We start from the raw sequence: 22,526 nt of genomic DNA on the forward strand, positions 1-22,526 counted from the left end.
CATTTTTTTTTTTTATATATGCGCAGCTTATTCAAATGGCGACGGACTCGTAAAAAAAGGGTTGCTGTGATTTTGAGAGGGGGTTGAGTGGGTTAATCATAACTGTGTAATTTATGTAAATAGTAACCCTTTCCCAAAGGAGTGAAAGAGAGAGAAAATCTGCGCTATGATTGGCCATGCAAATATTGAAAATTCCAATCACAAAATGGCGTTTCTTTTTTAGTTTTTCCAGTTGCAGTTGACTTCAAACTTGAAATGTGTCAACAGAACGTGGCCAAAAATGTGGCGAGGCGGCTAACAAGCGAACTTGTAGACACAAATATGCGCGATGTCAGCAGCACAAATCAAAGAAACAACATGGAACAGGACGCGGAACAGGACGATGACGAGGACGAGCACGGCGAAGAGGAGCAGCAGGAGCAGGAGCAGGAACAGGACGAATTGCCGCGGCAAAGTGATAAGGACATGCTGCTGCAATCAAGTGCTGCAAGGGGCAACAAAAACTGTGCAACTTTGTTGTCGCCCTTTCATCACACAATGAAAACTGAACGCGGGCAACAATTGCAGCAGTCACAGGATGATGACAAACAGGAGCAGGAGCAGGAGCAAGAGGAGCAGGAGCAGGAGCAGGAGACGCTCTATGAATGCTTTAGCAATGCCAGCGCAAAGGATGCGCAGGACTTGCAACACTGCTTTAAGTTGCAGCCACAAAATGGTGAGTAAAGAACAAATATACAGACTTAAACTTTTCGATTTAAAGTTAGTTTATTTCAATTTAGATTGAATACAAGCAGAGAATGCACAGCTTAAGCTTGGATTAACATTTATTTATTTAAAATTTGTAAACACTAATATTAAATAGAAAAGTTAAAGGTAGATATATCGCCAGACATTTGTATATCTTTAAAATACTATAGATATTCATAAGCAGTCCTTGGAAGACACATCTAAACTGCTTTTTTCATCGAAATTTGATTATTTGGTCTTTTTGATGTTGTCTTTCAACCAATGTCAGCAAATCAATACTGGCCTTTGGCCTAACCTTAGATCTTTAATGGATGGACAATTAAGGTTAATTAACTTTCTTTTGGGAATCAGTTTTCGTTAAGAACTCTCCAAAACAACAGCATCATTCTAAGCCATCATTCTTGCATAATCTTCACAATGTTCATCTGGATTCTTTAAATTAAATTATATTTCCCAGCCATTTATTTATAAATGACGATTATATATATAGTACTAAAGGTAATCGATCCATTTTCATAATAATAAAAAAATGATTTCTGCTACGATAGAAGTTCTTTCTTTTTGAATTTTACATTTACATATTACATATTTAACAATATTTTTTAAATAACATATTCAAGCAGACTGAAATAAGCATTTATCTTGCCAAATCAATACTTTAACTTATCAAATTCCACCAAGAGTTGAACTCTTGTTACCCAGTCACCCCCGCAATACCCCTCAAAACGCTGTCAAAACTCAATTTTTGGCGATAAAAATCACATTTTTGGCACAAATTTTGTGAAATTTACAAAACTATTTCCATCAAGGGGTGTTTAGCACCCCTTCTGCAAGCAGTACACAAATTCAACCCCTCTGGATTAAAGTGCTGTGCGTGTGTTAATTAAATTTGTCCCTCAGCTGTTAAGCATCTTAAACCCAGTCACAAAATACTCCATATACATATATGTATATATATAAATATATATTCATCGTTCGATTTTGGTATTCTATATATTAGTTTGGAGGGTAGTTGACAAGGTCAAATTTATGCCAGCTTGTCTAGTTTTCTTTATTTTTATTATTTACATGCGTTTTTTTGGCGCGAGTCCTTGTGGCAATTATTATGCATGATGTTGGGCATCATTTTTCATGAAAATCTCGGCATTTTTTACATATCTCGTATAACAGTTTTGATTCGGCTTTGTCCGCTAACATGATGAACGACGATGACATTCAATGACGTCTCCTCAGTTTTATTTATGTTTGTCCTTACAAATGAATTTCGTTCTTTCTTATTTCGGTTTATTTTTTTGGGTAAAAAACGACTCGAATCAATTGCGTTGTCAACGTGGCTCGATAAGGAAATATTCCTTTAAAAAAAGGTAGACAACAAAGAAAGGAACGTAACGAGACACAACAACAACAACAACAGCAACACCAAGAATAAGGAACGAGGAGCACGTTACGCTTTACGGTATTTTGCGTGCATTTGACACCCCTCCAGCAGGACCTACTCTCAGGTAGCTGCCTCGATTTCTTATCGCCTATGCATATATATACATATATATGTATATATACATATATATTTAGCTATATGCGGGGCAAAGTTTCCATTTTCCAACCCACCCCACTTCAGTTTTTCCATCGTCTCTTTTTTAAATTCAATTTTTTGCATGAAAATTTGTGTTTTTCTTTGCCCAAAATGTTTTTTTTTTTTCCTTTTTTGAGGGGTGATTTTTAGGGAACTTTTTTCTAATTGCGTTTTTTCTTCGCTTTGATTTATTTACGCAGCTCTTCAGATTTTTTTGGACAATTTTTTGCTGGCATTTTTCTTTAATTTGGTGGCTAGCGTTTTCCCACGAGTTTTAAGGTAAAAAATAAGCATAAATCTTAAATCTCTTTGCATTCTGAGGAAGAATTTTTTGATATTGGGAAATTTCTGTGGGTTGATTATTTCGCTGTCAGTTTTTGGCGGGTTTTATTTGGGATTAAAGCAAATCTTTGGGGTAGTAAATAGTAAAATTAATAAAGAAAATAGTAAATATGAAATATAAAATATAAAAGATAATTAAAATAAATGTAAAGGGTTTGAATTATGAATTATGGGAAAATTGAGATTTGAGTGTGTAAAAATGATTGTAAAGCAGTTAAGATTCCAGGGAAACCTAGATTAAAATGTTGGGTAAGGACTATAAATTGTGAAAGTGTTACTCTTTTAACTTTATTACAAATACTTTATCAAGAATTTAGTTTTAGTCTTGCTCAGCTACAGTTTTACGGCATATTTACTTCCTTATTTGCCCGAAAAACTTTCATTCATTAATTTTAGCTGATTTGTACACGATTTAAAATCACCTTTTTTGTGGTTATGGAATAGGTAGCAGTTGCTATCGCTGATAAGAAATCACTTGAGCATTCTGTGCTCATTTGCCACACACACACACACATTTATGGGGCACTAAAAAACAACAACAACAACAACAGCAGGTTGCATGTAGGAAAACCCACAAGGGGAGAGAGAGAGATACTCAAAACTGAGAACGTCTTTTATGACTTCATTAGACATTTCACTTTTACTTGTTTTTCCTTTTGACTTTCCCAACAAATTTGTTGGACATCCGAATAAATTCAACTATTTACGAATTTTCCTTTTTTACTCGGCCTTTCCACGTTTTTTTTAGTTGTAGTTTCAATTTCAGAGTTTTTTTTAATATATTTTCCGGCTGCTGGAAAAAAACTCTTCCACTTTTCTTTGTTTTATGTTCTTTATATTGACTTAAGTAATTCTCGGCAATGAGCGAGTTTTACGATTGAAGCCGATTGACGGATTGAACGATTGAAGGACGTTTCGACTAACCCATATTTTTTATGGCCAAAATGCCAACTCAACTTGGGTAAACACTCATGTACATCTCAATATATAAGTCAAATGTTAAATGGTAAATGTTGCCAAGTCAAAGAGCGTTTGCCTTGTTAGCGAGTCCTTGTGAACGTGAGAGTTCTTTCAGAACCAGAACCAGAACCCGAACCAGTAGCCAATGTCCACACGGCGGCTGCCGGGCCTAATTAACATGTTCGACCCACGCAGCATCCCATCTACAGGGTATTTGCGGCACAAAAGGTAGCTCGACTGTTTTGTTCTTATTTTTTATGATTTACGTGGAAATCGCCGCTTGATAAAAAATGCAAACAGCGAGAAAAAACAACTCAACTAATGAGTGGTGGGCAACGACTGTTAGATATCCTATACAAATTTATAATATTATTTTTTTAAGTGACTGCCAGATACTCTGTAAAAATTAAAGATTGTTTTTATTTGAAAGGAAATAAATTAGTATAAAATATGTAGACTAAGCTGAAGTGCAACTACTAAGTGTTGAGCAGCGACTGACAGATACCCTGCAAAAAATAAATATATTTCTTGTAAGGAAATTAAATCAGTATAAAACAGGGATCAAAGCGGAACTGTCGATTTGACCACCTGTTACAGAATTATTATTTAAATAAATAAATCATTTCGCTTTCTAGCATCTGTTTTGAACTGCAGAATATTTATTAGTTCTAGCAGCGAACCAAAATAACCTCATATACCCTGTATACTCTGTAAATAGTAGGTGCTTATCAGTGACGGAAGCGTTTGCGCCTTTTGGGCGTTAAATGTTGCCGCAGGACAAACGAATTTGTTCGAATTCAGTTACCTGACTGACCAACTGACTAACTGACTAAATGACTGACTGACAGACAGACAGACAGCATTGCATTTCTGACTTTTTATGACTTTGTAACAATTTTTTATGATTTCGCTTTTGAACCATAAAAAAATTGTGCATCTTTTACCTGCTGCAGTTGCAGTTGCAGTTGAAATCGTTTTTTATATGTGTGTAGTACACGATTCTGAAAGATTTTGTTTTTTGTTGTTTTTTATATTTTGGTCACCTTGAAATGTGACTTTTCGTTATAATTCGTTTGTGTTGATGTTCTGAAGTTTTCCGGGAATATATTTTCATGCATCAAATTGTGACTTTTCACAAGAGAAAAAGTAGAATTTGATTTGCCGCTTGTGTTTTTTATGATTTGTAGTTGAAAAGTCAAAAAGTTGTAGAGCAGCAGTTAAATTTGGAATTCGGAAAGCAATAAAATGTATGAAAAAAAATTAACAATCAAATTTAATTGGAACACACAAAGATAATTAATAAATTAAAGGAAGAAATGATTAATACTTAATAAAGCCTTAAATTTAAAAGAGACTGGAAATTGTAAATTTGAAGTAAAATGAAACTTTTCTGGCAACTGTTTAATATTTTAATTATTTACACATTTTATAATAATGAATTTGAACACATTGCATTTTAGAAAAGTCGTCTGTATGTGCCATAAATGTATGTTAAATATAACTAAAATAAAATCGTAAAACAAGTCAAACAAATAATAATTGACGAAGAAGAAGAAAAGCAAAGCAGAAACAGCAGCAGCAGCAGCAGAAGACGCCAAGCCAAAGTGGGTGGCAGTCACAAGGGAGGGAGTAGATGGGAGTAGGGTAGGGGGAGCATGAATGTGCATGCATATATGAATGGCAAATAAAAATGCGAGAGAGCCGAATAAAGAGCAAAAGCAAACGACAACAATAAGCAACAAAACTGCTGCTGCTGCTGCTGCTGCTAGCGTCGACGGCGGCAGCAACGCAGCTTTAAAATATTTTACATAGCCAACGCAACACACACACACAGAAAGTTTTGAGGCGTGTGCGCCAATCATAAAATAATATGCATACACACACACACGCACACACAGACGACAACGTCGACGCCAACGCCATTTGAAAGCTAAATTTAAATTTTAAGCCACACCCCAAACAAGCGCACGCATACCGCACACACACACACACACACACACATAGACAATGAAGTCGGCTGCCGAGCCGAACAAAACGAACGCTGCCTCACACACACGAGACATTGTAGTAAAATTTTAAAACGTATAAAATGTTGGAGCAGCAGCAGCAGCACACATACTAATGCAATCACACTCACTCACTCACTCACACTCTCTCGCTCAGTTTGCGCTCAAATGCAAACACATTTCTCACTCACACTCAAGCGCTCATTTCTCCAATTGTGGAACGTGTTCTTCTAACAAGCATTCAAACCCACAACGGTAAATAAAATGAGCACGAGAGAGTGAGAGAGCGAGAGCGAGTGAGAGAGCGCGCGCGTCTGTGTGTGTGTGTGAGAGAGCGACCAATGCGCGCTGCTTTTAAAGCTCATCCAGTTGGCGGCTTTTTGTGTGCCTGTGTCTGTGTGTGTGTGTGTGTTTTTTTTTTTTGTGGAGCCGCCGTTGCAGTTGGCGCGCCGACGTGAAACCAGTTAAACGCGTTGACTCTTGCGAAGCACATCGTGCACAGCTCAGCGCAGCTCGTGTGTGTTTTTTATACATATAACAAAAAAGCGAAAAAGCGCTTCTCTTTTTTAACAGACACATCACTAAAAACAACCCTTACCGCTTTGGGGTGGCTACAAAAAAATACAAAAAAAAAAACAACTTCCCCGCTATTAAGTTTTTTGGGCGCAAAAACACAAAATTTCAACTCAAAAACTCGACACACTCAAACAAAGTCAATGCCGGCATAAAGAGAGCAAGAGCGAGTGAGAGATAGAGAGAGAGCGCACTGCAAAAGAGAGCGAGTGAGAGAGAGAGAGAGAGACAGCCAAGTTGAAAGGCAGAAAAACGTCCATCAACATCATCATCATCATCATCATCAGCAGCAGCAGCAGCAGCAGCATCATTATCATCAAGAGCCCAGGCCTAGGCGATTATCCATCAGAGACGGCAACAACAACAATTGTTGAGAATTTAGTCGTCCTTTGGCATTGAAAGGCTCTTCCGTCTGTCAGTTTCATGCGAAACACGAACGCGTTTGGACGCAGGCCGGCGCAACACAGCAAATAACCACAAAATCCAATTCCAAAACAAAAATTCTAACCAAAATAGTAAATAAGAAAAAGAGAAAAACAATTTGACGTAGTTTTTGGTGTGTGTGAAGTGAATAAAAAACAAGTACTTTTCAATCGAGAGCGATAACAAAAACATATCCCATAAATAAACAATATATACATACTATATACTATATATATATACTGTACACCGATCAATTTGGTCTGCCTTGTGGTGTGTGAAAATGGTTATGTCGGAGCTACATTGGCACTCAGCTAGTCCCGAGGATAACAACAACTCCTTGAAGCATGATCTCCTGAAGGCAAACACAAACAGCGCCAGAGACGCTGCCGTTCATCTAATGCAGAATCGCTGTAAGTCACACATATATAAATATATATATTCAAAAATCAATCAATCTATATGGATGAGAAGACTTCCATCAACAAGTTTTTCAAATGGTTTAGTTATATTTGTGCAACAACTTTGAGAAATGGTTAAGAAGTATTTAGAATTATTTATGGCACATATTCAAATTGATTTGATTGATAAAAATCGAATATGAATCTTCTATATAGACGAGCAGTTTTCGGTTAACAACTTTGAGAAACTGCCTAGAAATATTTATGAAACATTTGTCACAGTTAAATTCGATTTGGATTTTGAACTTTAAATAATTTGAGAGATGTTTATGAATTATGAATTATAAGTTTGTATTTAAGTATTTATAAACATATTTTCACTGATTTTATTCATATACATCTTCTTCTATATAAATGATTTTTATCAATTGTTAAGAAATGTATGCAACATATTCACCTTGGTTTTTGAATGAGATTAGATTAATTTATTTATTTTCTCTAAAATCTTGCAAGTTACAGTTTTTAGTTATATGTCTGTCTTGATAACTGTGTATCAATTTATATAAATCAATATTTTTATGTTTCATCTGATATTTAAATTGACTATAAGTTTAAATTTATTTCTCTGTCAAAAGTATAACAAATTTAATGATTCATTCAGCTGAAGTTGGTTATTTCATCAATTCAAATATCAGAATTCAGTATCAGTAATGATTCATTCATAGTTAATATGGTTTATGCACATATTTAGCTTGATATCAATAAGAATTTCATTTATATAGATAATCACACGATTATTCACATCGGAAGCATTTGGAACTCATAAAAAATCCCCTTTAACAACTAACTTGAGGCTCAGGTGCACCCATCATAAATATTATAAGTAGCATATACATATATATATATATATATATATATATATATTTGATTCCCACCCACTTAGCAACCCACTTAATCGAGTAGTTTTTTATGGAGAACTAGTCAAGTCGCAGACCATAAACCATATTTATTAAAGACTCATTTCTTACACAACTCAAGTCAAAAAGATGACCATGTAAAAATCGGAATGCTTTATAAAAAATACGATTTTTATTTATACAATTTTATTGCAGCTGACTGCTTTATCAATGTGATTAAAAAGAAAAACGATAGAAAGAGTTTTAAAAACGGGGAAAGAGAAGAGGATGAAGTAATTGTTAGTCGATTATATATTTAAGGATGTATTTGACAGATTTTGTATGCATTCTTTATTTGTATAGGGTTTGCCAAAAATTATGAGTTGTAAAGTAAAGTTAAATTAAAGCTTAAATAACTTAACTTAAATATGTGTTCAAAATATTCGAAAGATTTCTTAATCAGATTTCATTTATATAAGCCTTACAGAACTTATGAAAAAGATATATAAGAACTTAAGTAAGGATATAATTAATTGATTTCTTATATAGACTGTTGTTATGAGTAGCAAATTAATGCTTTTAATTGGTGATGGATAAAAGAAAGGATATCTTTGATCGATTTCTGTTGTAGACATCGCTTATATAAGGCTTGCAGAACTCATAAAAATATCATTATGAGTAGTAAATTAATGCTTCTAATGAATTATAGATAAATATGTATACTCAGGTCTACGTGTCCCACCAAGCTAAAAGAGTTGATAACCCACACGAGTGTTATCGTTCGACGATTATATGTGTCCGAGACCCATGATTTCCATATACTAGCCACGATTTACGTATCGGCAAGCCAAAACTGATATTTCCAAGTGCTTATCTCGGCTGGCACACCTGCACCAAGGAAAAGCCAAGAAATTGCTCCAAATTTCTTGGTAAACAAATTTCGTCATTCATGCAGTGCGTCAACAAAATAAATACAATAAAATACGAAATATAAAAAATAACAATGTGTTCGATTCTAATAAATTAATCGATCGACAATACGTTTTAAATTAATATGCTGACGATTTTTTTTGCGTCCGATGGTTGACGACAAAAAACACAAACATCAAAAAAATAGATTATTTTTAGTCATTGTCGCAATGAGCTCATTACTCTAGTGATAATAACTAGAACAAACCGGACAATCACCTAAGAATAAAACTATAAAACAAGAACAAAAATCGAAGGCTATCTTTTTCTATATTTTTTTTTGTAGGCTTATCGGAGCAAATGTGCTACGCGTGAACTGGTCAAGAAAGAGGGCGTGTGTTACGCTCGTCTCTTATTATGGCCTGTTCCAAGAAGTGGGTAGAACTACAAACAGCAACAAGAAAACGAATTTCGTTTAATCTTTATCGCAGCGGAAATCAATTTCCGATATTGATAAAGTTAAGCTTTCGCCTTACACTTCTTTTACTACGCCTCTGCGAAATTCATTTCATGAATTAAAAATCATAGATACAAAATTTGTAAAAGTTTAACAATGAAATTGCTCATGAGATTAAAGTATCAAATCGCAGAAAACCAAGAAAGCAGGACTAGGTAAAACATCTACTATACAATGTATATACCATATATTATATATTAAAATGAATTAACAATTGTTCCATGAAAGCCCTTTGATATAGTATTCAGTTGTTGATAATCTTTTGCCTTTTTGTGGGTGGCATATTGATACACATATTTAATGAACTTGAAACTTATATTTTTTATTTTATAATATATAATATATATAATATTTATAAAGCTTGGTATACAGAAAAGCTGAAATTGCTTTAGTCACATAAAATCAGTGTAACTTTCCCATTAGTTTGTTTATAATTAAAGAATTGAAAGTATTAGAAAACTGTTGAAATTCATGAATTTTCTAACATAAAACTAGTACATCAAGCCCAAAGATTAAAATGAATATTTGTACTTTAGATAGGCGCAACGATAAATTATATTTAATGAAACGCTATTTATATTTTGCTGAATTTTCTTAACAAGATTTGTTGTCAGTTTTCATATATTTATATATATATAATATATATTTTTGTACATTTTATATATGTTGTATATCAATTTTAATTGTTGATTCATATGCCTATATACATTTTATATACTTGTATATTTTGTATAGTTGAATTTGAATTGTCGGCTCATGAATACTAAAAGATAAACATGGTCCAAAGCGCTCTCTTTCTATCTGTTCCGCTCTCTCGCTCTTGTTTTGCTTTGTTTTGCTACGAATGTTTGTGCAAAAGGCGAGCCAACAAACAAGCCGTCAACACGCACAACACAGCGCACAGCGCTTTTGGCCACAATGCGCGGGGTCAAGAGTTCAAGACACGCAGCTTCCGACCAAGACGACGACGGCGACGACGACGACGGCGATGGCAACGACTCAATCGATAGTCAGTCTGCGCACGTGATGTGTGTGCCACACACACAAACACACACATAAATATATAACACCCCCTCACACACACACACACACACAGACACACACACACACACAGCTGTCGAGGTCATTGACTAATTGTGCAAATGTATCTGCTCACAGGACTCGGCACAGGACTCAGCACAGCACTCGCAGTTTCCCAGTTATCAGCTCTTATTACACTTCTCTCTCTCCACTCTTCTCCACTCTTCTCCTTTCTTCTCTCTGCCCCGCTGTGTCTGCTTCACGTTTGCGGTGTTTGCATTTTCCACATTCGCAATTGAAAAACTGTTGTAGAAATTCGAAAAATTTGAAATTTTTCATTGCGCATTTGCAGTTTTTGACCCGCTGCGCGTGGCACGCGTCCATCCCGCAACCCGCACACCCCCTGCTCCTTACCCCTCGTTGTAATAAATTGCAGGCGGGGGTGGCTCGCTTCAGAAATGTTACCATAATTTATGTGGCATTTTAACGCGCAGTTTTTGGAAAATTAGTTTGAAGGCGTCGGCGTGGCCTTAAGTGCCGCTGCTGCTGCTGCTGCTGCTGCCCAGCGCCTTGATTGGGTTACGAGCTAAAATACTGCACTCGGAAAAAAATCACATTGAAAAAATTAGAAAGTTTTTCTTCTGCTTAGAAATAATTTCTAAATATAAGAAAATTAATATCTATAAATTGGAATAGCTTACAAATATTTTCTATTATTCATAATTTATTTATTTCTATTCTATTATATATTCTTTCTGTAAAGTGGAAATGCAAAGCTTAATTTTTAGCAAAAATCTTTTCAAGCATTCAGAAACAAGAAATTAAATTTACTGTCTCGGCTTTTATATTAATTATAATATTATAATAAAATTGCAATCCTTATTAGAAATATAAAAAAGTTAAAGTTAGAGTTTCTTGTACACATTTGATAACTTTGATTTTTTCGAATTATACTTTCTAAATAATATGCTGAGTTATCCTAGGCGACAAAATGGAGGTTGATTATTTTTTCAGTGTGTATACAGGGTAGGGGGAAGGGCTAGGGTGAGTGGTAGGGGAAGGGTATATAGGTATAGGTTATTTCACGGCACATATGCCATGCAACATTGTTTCGGGGTCGGCGTAGATCTGAGATCTTCTTTGGTTGCCACTTGAGTTGCCTTCTTGTGTTGCCTGCTGCTGGAAGTGTGGCAGCAGCAACAACAACAACAACAGTTGTCGCTTAATTAGCTGACTCAAAAAGGCGAGAGAAAAGCGTGCCAGAAGTGCACTAGTGTGTGTTTGTGTGTGTCTCAGACAACTGCTGAAAATTCGGAAAATGTACGAGTGGTTTGGAAACATTTGCTTCTAGAAACGAAAGTTAAAACTTCAGATTTAAACCATGACATCATTTGTATATATTTATATAATAGTCTGGGCCGCATTAATCTAATATTGATAAGCTTAAAACACCTATGGCTACGGGCATTCCCCGATCCATTCAGCATACTCAATTTATGATCACGCTTTTTTTGAAAATGATTAACGAACTTTAACTTTTTAAAGGCACTCGATAACCACTTTGATTAGTGGACAAAATCACGTGAGCATAAATAAAGCAACTATTATTATTTGATTATTAGCTGAGATCTTAAGTATTGTATTGAACACTTGAAACTTTGCTTTTACTAAAAAATACTCTATCATCATTTATTTATTTTTAATTAATTCTGAAATTTCCAAAGATATATTTTCATATGTTGGTCAAACTCTGCTTATACAAAAGATATGCAATTATAAAAGTTCGCTTGAAGTTTCTAAGTATCTCAAGTCGTATTCCTAGTTTCTAAACAACATTAAATATTGTTATACCAGACAAACCCTTTGCTTAAGGACATTTCGAAGCAATTCGCTGCGTCATTCGATTAGTATGAAAATGTGGCACTAAAATGTAACTGCAACCAGCAAGTTGCAATTGCATTTTGCATGCAAGCAGATATATATTTTATTATTTTGCTTCATTTGGCTCTAAGCGTCTGCCACAAGACTCATAAATTAGCCGAAATAGACGTTGCGATGTTGCAAGGACCGCGCCCAAATTCGCAACGAGTTTTGGATGTGGCCATAAAATGCAGTCAACAAATGTTGCCGAACCAAATGTACACAAAAATTTCAAATTCAAATTGAGTGGAGCACTGCAAAGATGGGGCAAGGCAGCAGGCAGCAAGGGAGCGGGGAGAGGGGGGAGTCTGGAGTTGGTTGTGGCATTAACCGAGTACCAGGTGTTCCCCGGGACGACTGCCATAAAAATATCCTTTTATGCAGCAGCGTGTCCTGTCTGCGGCCATTTGGTCAGTTTTTAGCTAGCCAAATGTATCCCATATCGATTTCGGTGTGCACCCTGTATTCCCCTTGCCCCTGCCACGCCCACTTATCGTTAAGTTGCCAAAGAGTTCAGTTTATTTTTGAAAATTGCTCAGTTTATGCCGACGACGTGATGTCGCCTCAATTCCAAGTTGAAGTTGAAGCTGAAGTTGAGCTGCTCTTTACTAGCTTTAAGTGCATTTGCCATTCAGCTAAATAAATTAAGAAGAAACCTTAAATTGAGAATTGCTCAACTTTCAACTAACTGTGTCCTTCGTACTTTACTCTCTTGCAGATATCAGCCGACTGTCACGCTCGCCATCGCCGCTGCAATCGAACGGTAAGTGTTTGTTTTAAATATATCCTTCAAATATATCTTAATTATGTCTTAAAAAATAATTCAACAACTAAGTTGAATTGAGTTGAATTGAGTAAAAATAGAAATGGAAAAAACTAGAATCAAAATAAGTTTTATAAATTGAAATGAATTCAGTCAAGAGAGAGCTCAACTGGCAGTAATACTGAAACCAGGTTTTAAATACATATTTCACTTGTTCTGAGTCCTTACAGAATGATAACTATTGAATAAATATCAAACTCTTTGGCAAAAGTAGTGCTTATAAAAAGATCTAAACAGAAATGCATTATTAATTAGGAGGTGTTAAAACTTGATTACCAAATTAGAATGCTTTCGTAGAGAGAGATCGCCTGAAGTCTGTTTTCAAAGAAATGGTGGCCTAGTTAATAGTAATCAGACTAAATCCAATAAAAATCGCTTCTTATCGATATGTGCGGTGACAGTTATCGATAAGATTAAGTCTACTTATTGTTTATATTTCAAATTTAAAGTCTCTGGCTTTTAGGGATCTCTGAGATCGCCTGTTTCATACAGACAGACTTGGCTTTTGATGTTGATCAAGAATATATATATCTTATCTGCCTGTTAAATACTTTTGCACAGATTTCCTATATAATTTTTCCCATTTTTAATAATTTCAACTTATTTATAGAATATTTAAATACATAAAAGCTACACTAAGGAAAAAAGAAACAAACTAAATTAATAAAAGAACTCATCTTCTGTGATTTCAGTTTGCACTTTTTTCTAAGTGTTGCATTTATGTATTAAAATAAGACACCCAACATTTTTTGCTGTGTAGCCCAAAACTCTGCAGCCCACTTAAGCATCAGCTGTTTGTCCGAGTGCAAATGAAAAGTGCAAAGTGAGAGTATTTGTTATTTACGATTTGTCCACTTTGAAAACATATTTTTGAAACCAGGAAACATCTGCCAGCTGTGAATGTGTGTGTGTGTGTGTGTGTGAGGGGCATCAGTTTCATTGAGGCTGTTGGCTGACAATGGTTGGCAACCCTTGCTTGCCACACTCGCTGGCCACGCGCTAGGCCCGAGGTTTAGATTTATAGGGTTATAGGGATTGTTTTTGTTTTGTTATAAATGATATACAGCTATAGTTTGGGGGTAGTTTTTAGTGTTGCTGAGTTTCAGGGTACGGCTCCTACACAAAACAAACAAACGACTGTCAACCCGGCTGTCGTCGTCGTAGGAACCCAACCCCTCCTACTGGTATCTGATCTGTGTGTCTTTAAGTTGATTTTGATGTCTTATTAAATGTGACTTTTGAACAGCTTCTTAAGTAGTGCATTAGTTGACAATTAGGTGTCGTGTCATTTCGGGGCGTTGCCAATTGCTGTCTAGGGTTGCCAACTTAATTGCTGGGGGCCGACACTAATTGCTACTCTCTGAATTGCTGCCTGTAATCAAGTGAATGCCATTTGACTTTGAACTATTTGAAATCTATATGTATATGTCTATATAAAGCTAGAGATTTGCTATGTATATTATTTAAAAATATTGTATAGTATTCATGGGGTGCACTCATTATTATTCATAACTTGTTTGTCGTTGTGTCTGAACTGCGTAAAATTTGCAATTCACACTTTACAAATTTCATCATCAAAAAAAAAGAGGTCTTGCCCATCATCATCATCATATTATACATGTGTGTGTGTGTGTGTATACATATGTGTATTTAGCACGCCCACGTTTCGAACTTCGTTAGTCACGGCTTGGTCGAGGGTCCTTCGTCCTGTCGTCCTGTCCGAGGTCCCCTTTTGCTGAACGTAACCTTTTTTTTGTTGCTTCTGCTCTTATATTATTGACAGCATTTCGCTTGATTTGAATTTTTATATGTGTGCGTTGTGTGTGTGTGTGTGTGGTTGTGTGTGGTGGCTGTGTGTGGACCCAGTTGCTGTGATTTCTTTGCTCTCCCTTTTTGCTACCGAATGAACACATATTTACATATATTTTATGCAAAAATTATTCCGTTATGCACGAGTGTGGGAGCTGTGTTGTGTGGCAAGTCAAACTGACCATTTGGCTCTTTTTATTGGTTGCCTAACAGCGCCAGAGGCGTCCCATGAAAAGGGGCTCTCGAACTAACCAAAAGTGAAAGGGATTCAGGCGAGTTGTGCTTCAAATCTGACTGTTGTTTGCCTAAAATATGTGATATGAACATGCAAAGCTATCTAAACAAAATTTACCAAAGGTATATCAATTTTTCTATTAAGTATTTAATAGTTAATTAGTAGTAGCTGAGTAATTATTTAACTTATTTTAATTATTATTCGAAATGCTCTCAACTTATAGTCTAAAAGCTAACTTATAGTCTTCAAGCTATCTTATAGTTACTAAGTACTTTTCTCGATTTAAATAAATAGACTGTAACACATTAGTTTATCTAAAACCCCTATTAAAGCTAGATTGTTCAGTTTATAACTGCAACTGTGTTTAACAATAATAAAATAAGTCAACAAACTAGCTTAACTTGCCTCCTAAAACAAATAGACTCACACAATTTGCGTCACAGCAGTGCAAACTTTCTGAATACACAATTTTGAATCATTTGCTACTATCTAAGATTATAGAATTGTCATTTATCTCTATCTCAATAGTCATTGTCATTATTCATAGTTTTGCACTGGGTTTTTTTTATAAGGAAACTGTTATTTAAGTTTCGAATCTGAAATTGTTTTTCATGTTCACATTTTGGAAAAACTTTAGGTAATTTTCCTGAAACATTTAACAATCATTTTCAACCATTAAGTAGTATCCATAGTGCTCTCTAATCCCAAGTAACTCAGCTGCTGGCTAAGCTAGCCCTCTGCAATTTTCGCCAAACACTGTAGCAACTATTTGAGAACCCCTTTGAGTTGACTACGCCACTGTTATTGGCTTCCTCTCACAAAACATACAAATCGAATTTGCACATCATCTGAATACCAAATGGACGCACGTAGCAAACAAAAATGTAGTCTGCAGAGGACGATTGCTGAGCTGTTGTGGGCACATCATGTGGGGCATGTGGGGCGCGGGCAGGCAGCACCCACTTGGACGAATAAGTCATCAAATTCACGTAGCATCAACCACCATGCGAAACGAAAACCAAATCGAGAGCCACAAGTCATAAAGTAGCCACAGCCACAGCCACAAGCCGTCGAAACATATGCAAAAATTCACGGACTCAGCTGACTGACCAGTTCAGGCTCAGGCTGTGACCATGGGAAATTGTTCGGGAAATGGAAATGAAAATGCCACAATTGAGATTTCAATGCAGCAGGCAAAAATAACATCAAAGGGGCTGCCTTTGTTGAAAAGGGTTATTCCAACTTTTGATTGCCACAACACAAAATAAAAGGTTGGACCAACAAAAAAGTTTTTTTTTTTGACTAAAAATGAACTGACGCATTTAAATATTATTGCAAATCAATTGGTAGACTTATAGCCCCACCCTTGCTTTCTATTTTTTTTTTTTTTTTGTGTAAATAAAATGCATAGAAATAGCAAATTTATACAAATCGCTTGGACGCAGCAGCATTTGAAATGCTAAAATGGCACTTAAAAGCAGCCAAAATGAAAAGAAAACACGAGAATTCCATTTGATGTATCGAAACGAAAGGTAAACTAACTATGTAAACTATGTAAGCAGAGGGAGGAGGTGAGGGGGAAACACTTTTCGCATAATAGAAGCTAAGCGAGTGGCTCTCTCTCTCTCTCTCTCTCTGTCTCTCCTTGGGTGGTTTTGGGTGGCTATTGCTGTTAGAAAGCCTTTCACCCACACACACAAAAACTCAACCGACTATGAAATTGTATCGAAAATTATGCAAACGCATTCCGGTCTATGCTAAAGTTATGCAAAGGACATCGTAAGGAGGATGGGTAGAGGGGAAGCGGATATAAAGTGCTTGGTTAATTTAGTAAAGACTGTTAGATGATGGGCTCGTTGCTGTGTTTGGTCTTTAATCGATTCTTAAATAGTTTGGAAAGATGCTTGTCTATGTGGGCAATTGTATTTGGACTCAAAGCGACTCAGTATTCATCTTTTAATATCTATTTTTATATATCTATTGCGTAATATTAATATAATCAATTCAAAGATTATTTCCAATATCCTCGAAGTATTCTTATTCTGCTTATTTTTCACACAGTTCTATCAGCAATTAACAAAATATTCTGCATTATCTCCCCAAATTGGTGAGTCCTAAAAAATGTTTTGATAAGCTCCCAGAACTGTTTAGATTATGCGATTAAATGTGCAATATTTATAAAAGATATTGTGCACTATCTCCCGAAACTTGTTAGTCTTTCACAGTCAATTGTTGTGATTTAATTTGCAATATTTAGAAAGAGACATTTTAATTATCTCTTCAAATTGGTTGATTTTGAAAAATGTTTTGATAAGGTCTTACAATTGCTTAGATTTTGCGCTGTTAATTAAACAAGTTTTAGTTGATTAAAGATATAATAATTTTAATAATAATTTAGAAAAGCGTTTGGATAAGGTTTAACTTTTGCTTTAAATAGTACTATATAAATATTGAAATAACCCAAGTTTTTGTGGACAAGTTCTGGTTGACAAACTTTATCGCAGTCCCCCAAAACAATATTTATAAATCTCTCGCTTCTCAATTGCAACAATATCTTCAAATTGTTATCTCTTCTTCTCACTCGCAGCTTCTGATTGTGATGATAATAACTCGAGTGTTGGCACTTCCAGCGATCGGTGTCGTTCCCCTTTGAGTCCGGCGCTGTTGCTGACACAGCAGCCGCAGGCGAAGCGACGCCTGTTGTCCCGCCAACAGCCCCACCCGGCGCACCACCATCTCCACCACAACCACCACCTCAACCACAACCACCATCATCAGGTGTACAAGCTGGAGCAACCGGATGAGGATTACGATGATGCCAATGGCGGTGCACTGAACTTGACCAGCGACAATTCGCGTCACAGCACTCAATCGCCGGCGAACTCGGTGAAATCCACGGCGACGACACCACCCACTGTGGGTCAGTTGGCACCTGCACCCATTGTGGTTGCGGCGCCACAGATCTCACCGGTACTGGCGCCCAACGTGGGCACACCCCCTTCGATGGCCGCCGTGCAGGCAGCGGCAGCAGCTGCGGCTGCTGTTGCAGCCACCACAGTGGCAAGTGGCATGCAACCTTTGCTGGCGCTGCCCGGCCTATCCTCACCGCAGGCACAATTTGCTGCCGCCGGCTTGGGTCTGGGCAATCCACTGCTGTCGGGCTCCATATCGCCTCAGGACTTTGCCCAGTGGTTGCAGCAACGTCAGGTGGCACTGCCCCAGCAATTCAACAGCTATATAGAGCTGCTGAGAAATGGTTCGTTGGGTCTCTCCCCAGATGACCCGGCGCTGGCAACTCAAGTGGCTGCCGCTCAGTTCTTCATGCAGAGCCAACTGCTCTCGCAGGCATCCCAGCAATTTCAGGCGCTGCACAAGCAGCATCAGCGACAGGAGCAGTTGCAAGAATCGCTATCGCTTTCGTTGTGCAAATCACCAATGCAACAATTGCAACCACGCAGCTCGACACCTCACTCGAGAAGTCCACCCACTCCGCTGCGTAGTCCAGCCAGCAGTCCACATCAACATCAGCATCATCAGCACCATCATCACTTGCATCATCCGTTGCAAATAACGCCGCCAAATTCGGCAGCCAGTTTGAAACTGAGCGGCATGTTAACACCCAGTACGCCCACCAGCCATGCCCACAATCAGAGCTCTGTTCCCTGCACGCCACAGCCCAAGACGGTGGCAAGTGCGGCAGCAGCACGTGCCGCTGGCGAACCCTCACCCGAGGAGACCACCGATCTGGAGGAGCTGGAACAATTCGCCAAGACCTTCAAGCAGCGTAGAATCAAACTGGGTTTCACCCAAGGCGATGTGGGTTCAGCTATGGGTAAATTGTACGGCAATGATTTCTCCCAGACGACCATTTCTCGGTTTGAGGCACTCAATTTGAGTTTTAAGAACATGTGCAAGCTGAAGCCACTGCTGCAAAAGTGGCTGGATGATGCTGATCGCACCATTCAGGCGACGGGTGGCGTCTTTGATCCGGCTGCGCTGCAGGCCACGGTTAGCACTCCGGAAATAATTGGCAGGCGGCGCAAGAAGCGCACCTCCATCGAGACAACGATAAGGGGTGCGCTGGAGAAGGCGTTTATGGCCAATCAGAAGCCCACCTCGGAGGAGATCACACAGCTGGCCGATCGCCTCGGCATGGAGAAGGAGGTGGTTCGTGTCTGGTTCTGCAATCGCCGGCAGAAGGAGAAACGCATCAATCCCTCGCTCGACAGTCCAACGGGCGCCGACGATGAGGAGTCCTCCTACATGATGCACTAGAAACTAGACAAACCAGCAACCAGCAGCAGCAGCAGCCCAAGTCGCTACTCGAAGATTGGCTGGGAACACAACATATGCCGTGCAATGTGCGCAAAGCAGCAGGCTTAACTAACTAAAAGCAGGTGTGTAAAATCAAAGAATAGATAAATAAGTAAAAACACAAATATATGGTATTATTTTAAAAAAAATAAACACAAATAATATTTTATGAAATGAACTAATTGAAAGCAATAGTTTAAAATCAATAATTCAACTATTTGATTCCACTTTTAGTTTTATCTAAAAGAATTATATGTTTTTTAATCTAAAGTACTTTGAGTACAGAAATTTCTAGATAATTCTCAAAATATTTTAGCGACTTTTTATCTGTTACTTATATTTCTAATTAATAAACTATTCCAAAACTGAAAGCTGAAATTCTCAGATATATTTTACTAACTTTCTTAGTGTTTGTTTACTCTTTTTCGTTTCAGGTTCAAAAGTCGCAAAACACATCAAATATTAGCATAATTCTTCACTATGATTCGTTGTCAACTACCAACCACACACACACGCACACACACGTACACACACACACATACACACACCTGTGTGTGTGTAATCAATGTGGCTCTGTGGTTTGTTTATGTTAACTATTGATGGTATTTATTGTAACCAATTACAATGAGAAGTAAGCATAAGTAAAAAAAAGAACTAAATCAAAATGTGCTGCTCAAGTGAACCACTGCGAACTAGTTCCTCAGTTCACTTGAACACCAGCATTTGAAGTCTAAAAATTCAATCAACTGCCAAGAGAAACGGCACACGAATTGAATTTTGTATTTAAATGTCCTGTTCTGGATGGCGTATGATTAATATTTAAGTACATTTAATCCTAAGGCATCTTTCTGTGTGTGTATATGAAGAAATCAAGGTGTGTGGCTAATGCACCGTTTCTTTCAAGTCAGTAAACAACAGTTTCTAGCGAATCGTTTCACTAATAAAAACCAATAACATTAAAAAAATACAGGAGAAATGAAATATTTTCAGTTTTCATAGCAACACACTTTTAAGCATATTTATTTTTTCGTGAATACTGTGATAATCAATTGAATGATTTTTAATTTAAAATACATTAAAAGAAAAACATAATTAATAATAAATACTTAGCAGAGTACTTTGTATGTTATGTGCAAGCAAACTAACAATTAAAAATAATAAAAACATTTCTAATTTAAATTTTAACAAAACCATATTAAAAATAAAAAACTTTATGAAACCCAATTTGAATTATCAGAAACACACATTTGTAATTGTAAATTATAAAAGAAAAAAGCAAACAAAAAAAAAAAACAAAAAACAAATACTAATAGAATTTTAAAATGTATGAAAACAAAAATAAAATATATACAAAAAATTAATAAAAATAAAATAAATATCAGACAAATTGAAAACAAGTTTTCTTTAATGCTGATGGGCGGTAGCCACAAAATGTTAATGGGAACATAATTATTTCTAAAGAATAAAGAAGAAAATATATATGTGAAATATATTCTTGCATATTTTATACTCCAAATAAATGGGGAATGATGGTAATCCGATTCTTTTGCAATCGTCAAAACTCTGCATTGAATAATTGCTAAGCGCTGAGTTAAAGTTATGGAATTCAGCTTTTGCGCCTCTTTGCAATCCATTCACAAACATTACACAACACACAGACACAGACATACAACACAACACTGACAGCTCAATGATAAGAATCACGAAAAAGAAATGATGAAAAATAACTAGAGCTCAGTAATGGTATAGGGGCTACTATAAGCATTACATAAAACAGTGGCATGAACAGCGGCAGCTATGAAAGAGAATCGCGCTCGACTTGAGTAAAACGCAAAATAAAATTTTAATAAATAACAACATGCAAAACTGAAATTAATTCATGGAATTTTTGCCTACTGATTGCCCAGTCAGTCAGACAGTCACTCAGTTAGTCAGTCAGTCAGTCAGCCAGTTTCTGTTTCTGTTTCGGCTTCAGTTGCCAGAGCTAATAAGAAACAGACACCCGGCTGGCAAAGTAGGGGACAATTGAGGCAACTGAAGCCGAAGATGATGGAGATACGAGCATGCAGATGAGCTCTGAGCATGACACGAAACATGCACAGGCCATGGGTGGGTACACAGCGACAAATAAAGCACCTCAAACCGGGCAAGAAAGAAGACAAAGGCATACAACTTATCACAACTTGAGTGCTTTTATTCCAGACTAAAACGAAACTGAATCAGCTAACTTATCATTTGAGATCGAGGATCTCAAGATTTGCAGAAAAAAAATGGCCTCAGAAAAAAAGGAAGTCGAAAAGAGGCAAACTCCTTGTGAAAAGATAAATTCTTAGATAAAGTCTATTTATTCTTGAAAGAAACATCTTGAAACAGTTTTCTTCTCATTTCAAAACACATACAGTGAAGTCCGTATATTCTAGAAAGGAAAATCTTGAAATTGCTTACTTCTTATTCGAGTTAGCAGATCTTAAAGTGTATGAAGAAAAATCTAAAATTAAGAGCAAAGGAAGAATGAGGCAAAAATTGTGTTTTTCTTATATTGAATCTGTTTATTCAAGATGAAACTAACTTGCAGTAGAGCCCTTCTCATTTCAGATTGTAGATCTCAATTCTATTTTTTTATTCTAGAATATAAATGATACGCAAATTTGTACCTTTTAAAATGTAAATTTTTTGGCTCAGTGTATCAAAGGGGAGTGATAAGTAGGAAGGGGCGGGAGAATGAGCCACACTTGTGGCTATCAATGAAATGCCGACAACGCAAAGTCGCACTTGCCAAATGAATTCACTGCGATTTGGACTCTTTCATGTATCTGACTATACGAGGTGTGTTCAAAAAGTATCGCGAATTTTGTGTTTTTTCAGATATTATTTATTTATTCATAAATTTCTATTTTGTCCCCTTCAAAGTAATCCCCAAGAGATATTATACACTTGTGCCAACGGTTTTTCCAATCTTCGAAGCACTTCAAAAAATCATTTTTTTTTATCTTGTTCAGCTCCTCCTTCGATCCCGTCTTTATCTCGTCAAGCGTAGCGTAACGTCGTCCTTTCATGGGCC

General features: G+C 36.7%; 1 protein-coding gene across 2 annotated transcripts; it reads left to right on the forward strand.

Moving 5' to 3' along the window:
• The first annotated feature begins 233 nt into the window (after positions 1-233).
• On the forward strand, positions 234-20,852 carry LOC6561451 (protein nubbin). Of its 2 annotated transcripts, none has more exons than XM_032736515.1 (4): positions 234-715; positions 13,003-13,047; positions 17,739-19,548; positions 19,900-20,283. In XM_032736515.1, the coding sequence occupies exons 1-3, from the start codon at positions 256-258 to the stop codon at positions 19,424-19,426; spliced, it is 2,193 nt and encodes a 730-aa protein (XP_032592406.1). In that variant the 5' UTR covers positions 234-255; the 3' UTR covers positions 19,427-19,548; positions 19,900-20,283. The 2 variants fall into 2 exon arrangements, with proteins under 2 accessions (XP_032592406.1, XP_001989333.1); XM_001989297.3 differs by lacking the exon at positions 234-715 and adding an exon at positions 6,838-7,034 and having other exon boundaries at positions 19,900-20,852.
• The last annotated feature ends 1,674 nt before the right edge of the window (positions 20,853-22,526 follow it).

This window comes from Drosophila grimshawi, unplaced genomic scaffold (genome assembly GCF_018153295.1).
Source record: "Drosophila grimshawi isolate 15287-2541.00 unplaced genomic scaffold, ASM1815329v1 contig_1377, whole genome shotgun sequence".
In the NCBI taxonomy this organism is placed as follows: Eukaryota; Metazoa; Arthropoda; class Insecta; order Diptera; family Drosophilidae; genus Drosophila; species Drosophila grimshawi.